The 8,240-nt window shown below is 40.0% G+C and overlaps 1 protein-coding gene across 1 annotated transcript; it reads left to right on the forward strand.

Annotated features, from left to right (window-relative positions):
* The first annotated feature begins 3,463 nt into the window (after positions 1-3,463).
* On the forward strand, positions 3,464-6,503 carry arf6a (ADP-ribosylation factor 6a). The gene is made up of 2 exons (XM_035422938.1): positions 3,464-3,791; positions 3,967-6,503. The coding sequence occupies exon 2, from the start codon at positions 4,847-4,849 to the stop codon at positions 5,372-5,374; it is 528 nt and encodes a 175-aa protein (XP_035278829.1). The 5' UTR covers positions 3,464-3,791; positions 3,967-4,846; the 3' UTR covers positions 5,375-6,503.
* The last annotated feature ends 1,737 nt before the right edge of the window (positions 6,504-8,240 follow it).

Raw genomic sequence — 8,240 nt, forward strand, 5'->3', positions numbered from 1 at the left:
TTAAAATCAATTAGGTATAATCAATAGGCTCCTAATTGGTGAAACTGTGGACATATGGCCACTGAAACCAACCATTTGGAAGACAATGACAAATTCAAAGACAAATCAAAAGATAACAAGCCAAATCTACATTATTTAATGAAAAAATAAAAAAGGATTTAAACATGTATGTTCATCAATGTAATGAGGAGCCTATTGATTCACCGTTAATTTGATCACATAAAAGTTTCTACCTCTGTGTATGTAATATAGCATGATAATCACACTGTTAACATGGGACCTTTATACTTTGGAGCATGCACAGCTATTTCTGACATAATGTGGCTTAAGACGGTAAGTAATCCCTCTAAACATAAAAAGAACCTCATTAAGAAAAATTAGCAGCCTATTAAAATTCTGGGATTGCAATGGTGTTTGGAACAAAAACCAGCATTCACCGTGGACAGAATTTCAGAACCACTGTATTAGCCCTTTGGGCAGCACAACATTAACGTTACTTCATGGACACCGAATTGAGATGGTGGGTCTGCCGTCCGTCAAGTTACGCCTTGGCGGGGCATGCCCCATACTCTTATAGCACTAAGAGTTTGGCACTTTTCAGGGTTTCCTACAAAAATAACCACAATGACCACAGACTCTCAGCCTGTAAGAACATTAACTTCTCTACTTTCTGATCTCATGTAAACACAGAGCATTTAGATACAATTTCACATGTCCACACAATAAAGCCCCAAGCTTGGATTATTTTTCATTCTCCTTCTTTATCCTGCTCATTATTTTGCATTTTCCCTCTTTTCCCTGATTTTGTCATCATAAATGCTCCAGTACCACACAATCAATAATTCTCCCCACTGGACATTTAGCTAATATCTGCCAATAACAACATCTGATCAAAGTAGTCTGATCAAAGCATCCAAATGCAGGATACTTGGATACACAGAGAAAAGGGACATATAAGGAAGTGCACATGTGCTGCTACTTCAGACAATAGAGCATACTTAACAACTTTGGGGTCGCCATCTTCATTTTGTGTGGAAGCTGGTTTACTTGCTAACTAATAATTGCCAAAAAATTTTAACTATTGCTTTTACAGGTGTGTGATGTTTATGGGAAACAATTCATTTATATTTCGGAAGTGCATTCTTTATCATTTCACATGCAAACCCCACATAATATTGTTTCATGACTAGGGCCGGGTATCATTCAGTTTTTGATGATAACCATGATAAAACATTACTGAGAGAATATGGTGCCTTACCCAGTAGTTTGCCTTCTTTAAAATAACTAGCAAATGACAGTATTGCATTTTTTATTGCAATGGCATGTTTGAATCATCTTGGGTAAAATACAGCTACACTTTGCAGTTTTTTTCTTTTTTTTTTTTGACTAAGTTTAGGGTTAGGGTTAGCTAGCTTGCTAATGGTACCTACTGACACTGACTGAGTCACCAGAGAGAGAGTAACGTTAGTGAAGATGACACTGAAATAACCCACTGAAATCTGCATTGCGATTCAGTCCAATAGGTACGGATCGTATGGCAACTGGTACCATAGTTCTACTGGGTTTCGGTACCTAACCCTATTCATGACTCAGATAGCTGCATGACTACAAGGTAGGCCCTGAAACCTTGGACCACTACTGCAGGCTTTTCCCAGCCATGGTTTGTTCTGCAGCACTGCAGCTGGGTATTATTGCAGTCCTTTTGCAACAATGCAGAAAAATTATGGCCAATTTGACTGTTCATGGCCATTTAAGTAAGTGTTTATAACTATTTCTGTGTGGAGTTTGTATGTTCTCCCAGTGTTCGCATGGGTTTCCTCCAGGTACTCCGGTTTCCTCTCACAGTCCAAAGACATGCAGGTTGGATTCGCTGGAGAGTCTAAATTGCCCTTGGGTGTGAGTGTGTGAGTGAATGGTGTGATGGACTGGTAAACTGTCCAGGGTGTATTCCAGCCTCATGCCCAATGCATGTTGCGATAGGTTCCAGTAACCCCAGCAACCCTGGCCAGGAATAAGTCAGTATAGTTAATGGATGGATGGGGAAGGGAGACGAAGGGGGAGCCATATGGATTTCATAATGGCAGGTTTATTGATTTTCTTAAAGAGACAATGTTCAAACTGACCGCTTGATACTTTTTAACTAGGTCACTGTAGCTACCTTTCAAATGCCACATTTGAAAATGAATGTTAGCAAGTATCATCTACCTAGGATTTAGCTAGGATCATCTGTAGATAATCTACTAACATAGAAACCAGTAGTAGATCTATCGTCTATACAATAACCTATTAAAAACACTTACCGTAATCAAAAATGACAAACACTTTCATTTATTCATAATTCATAGTAAAGGAAAAATGATGTCCTTCTCTCTAGATTTATTGTCTTATGGTTCATAAATTAATATGCACAATCATCATCAGTTACTCATAACACAGTACAAAAATAAATTATATCTCAACAAAAAACATTTTTAACAAAAATGCGAACATTCTCTTCAGATGGTAAGATGAAAAAATACATGGCCCTGTTGAAATAATTTAGGAAACATTGGGTAGCATTGCTTTGGAATAAAGCTTGTTTAGTTTGTGTGTGCTAAGACAGCAAATATAGTGTGTTGCAACTTGACCTCATTTTTTGCAAGGCCTAGGTTTTGCAAGTTTTTTTTTTTTGTGTCATTAATGACTCTTAAACAGTGCTTTGTATGCGCGAGTAACTTAACAGTTTTGTACATTGAAAACGTTTTGTTGTTGTAGATACAATATACATTTCTACCACATGGAGGCTCTGTATCCCTCGACAACGTCTCGTTTTGCCGAGAAACAATAGAGGATTTAACGAATCTCGATTATTATTATTATTATTATTATTATTATTGAAACCGAACATTCATACCAACAACTTGTTTGTAATGTTAATGTTCATAATGGGGCATTTTCGCTATGCAGTTGTGCAAGTAGTCCACCTGTAGATATGCAAATACGCCAACTCAGATCAAATTATATTTTGTCAATAATGCTGTAAATCAGTCTAGTGTTTCATGAACGTATGTCAAAATAACCACCGTTTTTTCTTAATCAAAAATCTGATATAACACATCTAATCACTAAAGTACTTTCCTAAATCTGCGATGCAGCCCGATAGAAACACTGGGCTCGATGCCGTTGATAGTAGTATAATGTTGTATAACTTAGTGTAATTTAGTATCCTACAATATTCTAAATGCCAACTTTACCGCACTATTTTTCTTTTTTGTTGCAACGTTTATATGCGGCATCTTCTAAAGTTCTTCGCGACTTCCACTCAGTCACTGACGTCTTTATCGAACCTCCCACTCACGTAAAATGACGTTCACGAACTAGCTATCCGCTGTTTTGCACCACTCCTCACTTCACAGAGGAACAGACATAAACGGTGTGATTTCGTACACTTCTGCCATGACTTGCATGAATGTTGTTAAACGCTGTCCCGTCTTCAGCCATTTTGGTTTCGAATAAATGAAGCCTATTACAATAAGATAGATGACATGAGCCCAAATGGCGCCCATTCAAACACAGTCAAAACCTCAGCGCATTTTTTAAGATAGCGCGTGTTGCAACTGTGCCTGCGCACATGCTATGCGATTGGTGCAGTGCACGAGCAATTGAGAGGAAGTGGTGGGTGATCTGGGTCCGCACCTTTTCCGGTCGTTCAGAACTGCTGTAGCGACGGAAAAGAGAGAGTGTGAGAGGAAGTGAAAGGAGGCGAGAGCCGCGAGGAGCAGTCTGGGGAGCGGTGACTGCTGCAAATGCAGGTAACGACAAATCTATGCCATCAGGAGCTTGAGAAAATATGGAAGTGCACATTCATGGCTTTTGAAAGGAGAAATTGTGCGCAATGGAATTGCTGTGGGGGTACGGGTGGAAACGCTTAAAGTTGTCTGCTTTCCGACACCCCTCCCTTTTCTGACCTGCTCTTGTGTTTCACAGGGAGAAGAGGAGAGGAAGCTCTCAAATGAATCAATGACCTTTGGAGTTACTGCGGCCATTCCGTTTCCGATACAAGTGTGTACGATTTGTTTTCGGTAGTATCAAGGAGCCCCGGAACATCGCGTTGCTTGCCCAGCATTTAGCTTCTGATTTTCTAACAAGGGCGAGTGCTTTCGACAGAAGAGGAAGTCGGAACTATCTTAGGCTTTTGCTGGGGCCTGTCTATCTTTGAAGCCTTGTCAGTTTCGGACAGATCGTATTTTCTGTTTTTCCACTGCATCCAAATCCAATGAAGCAGCGCAGAGTTACAACACGGATTGTGATTGACCCACCGCGAATTTCTGAAGCTCAAAAATATTCAAGTAGCTAATTAACTAGCTCGATATCTTGGTAATGTGGATACAAGCGAACTGTATGAGGGTTTGAGAGAAGTTCCCTCCCACATCACCACTAGTAGTTACTGGATTACTTTTCTTACACAAATCGACTAAACTATATTCTTATTGCTGCAGCGGAATACTTGCCATTTGTAAATTCGCTGTGAATTGTCGATTGATTGACGTTTTGAAACCAACTAATTGAAGAAGTTTAGAACTAGAAATTAGAAAGCTATATTGTTTTTAACAGTTCATCGTTACTAAGACGTATCTCCAATGGCTTAGTTTGGTTCTCACCTTTCACCTTTTGTTCAGTGGATGTTACTGTTTGTTTTTCTATAGTTCCAACGTTACTTGCTACACACTTTGCTCGCTTTTGCTGTTGAGCACGGAAAAGGACACAGACAGTTCCAGGCTGCACTGAACGGATTCGCATTTGGAGCCACGTGAAGAACAAACACATTTTTTTCTCTAAAAGTGGATATTTATGCACAGTTTACACAATGGGGAAAATGCTGTCAAAAATCTTTGGCAACAAGGAGATGAGAATATTGATGCTTGGACTTGATGCAGCGGGGAAGACCACTATTCTTTACAAACTGAAACTGGGACAATCAGTCACCACCATCCCCACCGTCGGGTTCAACGTGGAGACTGTGACATACAAAAACGTGAAATTCAACGTGTGGGATGTCGGGGGGCAAGATAAGATACGACCCTTGTGGCGACACTATTACACGGGTACGCAGGGGTTAATTTTCGTGGTGGATTGCGCGGATAGAGATCGGATAGACGAGGCTAGGCAAGAGCTGCACCGCATCATTAATGACCGGGAGATGCGGGAAGCCATTATCCTGATTTTTGCCAATAAGCAAGACCTGCCTGATGCCATGAAGCCACACGAAATCCAGGAGAAACTGGGTTTGACCCGGATCAGAGATAGGAATTGGTACGTGCAGCCATCCTGCGCGACCACAGGTGATGGACTGTACGAAGGCCTTACTTGGCTAACTTCGAATTACAAATCATAATGCTCAAGAATGACTGTTTAGATAAAGCAAAAACAATAGAGGCAATTAACAAATAACATGGCTTCTCAGAAGAATATATAATTAAGAGAAGTTTGATTATTTCCCGATTTTTATGAATATTATTACCCCTTATAACGATTTCTTTTCTTAAAACAAAAAGACTGAATTGTTGGCTGGCTTTTTAGTTTGCTTTTTTCTCTATACTTGCTCTGTCACTATTGTCATAATTTCTCTGACAAGGTATTCCATAAATTGTCTTACATTTTTAACTACAGAGATTAGTGCAGATTCTCCTTTTCTGTAATATTTATCAGGGGCTTGGGTGCTCATCATATTTTAGTTCACCTTTGGGGTTCTGATTATTGTACATCTGCTACTTATTTAGTCACACACAGACCACTGAGAAAGTTTTGAAACCGTACTAAGTCCAATATTTATGGGGGAAAAAGTTACCCTGGAAATTCAAAGGGCAGAATCTTATTTGAAAACTGAGTCCTTATGTTTTAGAGATAATTTTGAAGATGGACCTGTTACATCAGTGAATACAGTATTACTGTAGGTTGTACCAAGTTGACATGTTACAATAAAGACTCAAGACTTTGATACAATTTATTGAAATCTTGCCAGCCATATTAACCTGGAGTATTGTTTTGAAGGACCCATGCCATCTAGTTAAATTTATTTTGTTTATGTATTGCCTTTTGATCATTGCCTCTTTGCCAGAAGACATCATGGTAAGATTTTTCATAGGAGTTTCTTCCATACCAGTCATTGGTTGATTTTCCTTAAAGTTCCATCTTGGTATCAGGTGCTACAGCACTAACACTGTATGTAATTTGTTTTGTGACCAGAGAAGGGCCAAAAGGATGAATCTGTTGATGGTGGCCTCTCTATGACTGGAGGGTCATTGATTGAAAGTTTGACTGGAGCATTTTCTGGGCAACATTTTGTCCCATGAAGTTTAATGGTGGTCATAAAGGAATAGGCTTGAGAATGTTGAATTTTCCAACAAAAAAGAGGTTTGACTCATGTCATGCAGCCAGGAATAAAAATCTTTTCTGTAATTAAATTATAAATCCATGCTTTATTTTTGTTCTATTTGCTATGCTGATTTGAAGAAATAAACAAAGTTAAGAAAAATGTAATGGTAACATTTTTATCAAACTAGCACATGCTAAACTGCACACCGTACACACAAAGAAATGAAGGGGACTGTATGTAGCTTGAGAAATGCTGATGAAGTCTAGGGCGTTTGCCAAATGGGGACGTGAGTCAAAGCGTAACTGTCCTGATGTCTCCGCTGTGATCGACTGTTTCCATGACACATTTTCAGATCTATGACTCATCAGGTATGATCATCAAGAGCTAAATCACTTGCTTGAAAGCAGTCAAGGTCAGGCCTTCTCAGAAGGGCCTCTGTTAACTTATGTGAACTTATGAGTACCATTAACAAAATGAAGAGCGGAATACATGCAGAGTGGAAGCCAGAAGGCTGGTTACCCTTGCCTTGGGTTGCTGAATGGCCTAGGTGCTATTAAGCATTTGAAGAGGCACCTGTTGTGAATATGGATTTTGTGCTGTTGCTGCAAGGAAGGTTTCTATCCAGATGTAAGCAGTGGAGAAATGTCCATATTAAATTTCATGTGCTTCTCATAATTGTATTAAATTTGGGCTGTTGTTATAGCCCGTGTGAAGGACATGAAAATTTGGTGAAGTTGGTACAAGGGAAAAAGTGGTGCTTTGCAGAACTTTACATGAAGGAAAGACATGGTAACCGCAGGTGGCCTGTTAATAATGGTTGCCAGGTCATGCCATAGTGTTGTGCTTACGTCTGTGGGAAATGAAAGACCTTATGAACCCAGTCCCTGCCAGTAACTGGGACGCAGTGAAACTATAGGTGTCGGGTAACTTTGTGCACTAAATGTAGGATGTTTTCAAAGAACCAGCATGTTTAGCTGTGTGTCATATGCACTGTGCTTTGAGGTGTGGCCGCGTAAGAAAGCTGCTCCCGCACGAACACGGAATTTTCTTTGTAGCGTCATGGTGAGCAATGCCCAGGGTTAAGTCTTGTTGTGATTGTACAACCAATCTGTGCCTTTCTGGATTCATTTTGACAAAGCACGGTCAAGGTGTGAGGAGCGAGTTAGTACCCCCAATGACTAAAACATCGGCATCCCGTTGTCGCACATTTTTATGTGACCATTCTTTTAAAGTTTGCCCACAGTTTTTGCAGAGTTGAAAACTCAATGCAAGCTTCCGTCAAACCTCCCTTAACTATACCCCGTGAGCTGGGTGCATTTCCTTCTCATAAATTTGCTCAGAGCTGACAGTGTGTAAACAGAAAAGATGGTGGGTTCAACCCAAGGTTGTGAGTACAATTCAATGTTTTATCCTATAAAATACCATAGCCGGCTAGAACAGCAACGACCCAAGCGTTAGCATTTCTTCTTCATAACTGATGTGCCTATGCAAATGTGAAGCTATTTATTAGATTAAGTGGTTGAAAAGTCTACTACAAAGTAGTTCCAGGTCAATTTCATGTATCTGTAGGTTGAGACTCTGACCAGGTGCAGTGCTGCTTTTAAGGTGCCATTACAAGGATGCATGGTGTACCGCAGGACACTTGTGTGCTGGAGATGAGTACTTAGTTCATACCTTCAGAAATTGTGGTCCATGAGTTCACTCAGTTTGACTTGAATGTTGCTGCTTTGAGGCACCTTGTCAGGAAATGGTAGAATGCTTTCATTTGTTGATTTATTTCTTAGAAAGGGGAGGAAAAACCTGTACACAGAACTTCTTCCTTCAGAGTGAGGCCTGTGTCGCTTGTCATGCCAGGGGTGCTTTTACAGATGCTGAATGCACATTT

The sequence above is a fragment of the Anguilla anguilla genome, chromosome 6 (genome assembly GCF_013347855.1).
Source record: "Anguilla anguilla isolate fAngAng1 chromosome 6, fAngAng1.pri, whole genome shotgun sequence".
NCBI lineage: Eukaryota > Metazoa > Chordata > Actinopteri > Anguilliformes > Anguillidae > Anguilla > Anguilla anguilla.

Coding starts and splice junctions, on each gene's coding strand:
- arf6a (XM_035422938.1), top strand. CDS start 4,847: ATGGGGAAAATGCTGTCAAAAATCTTTGGCAACAAGGAGATGAGAATA.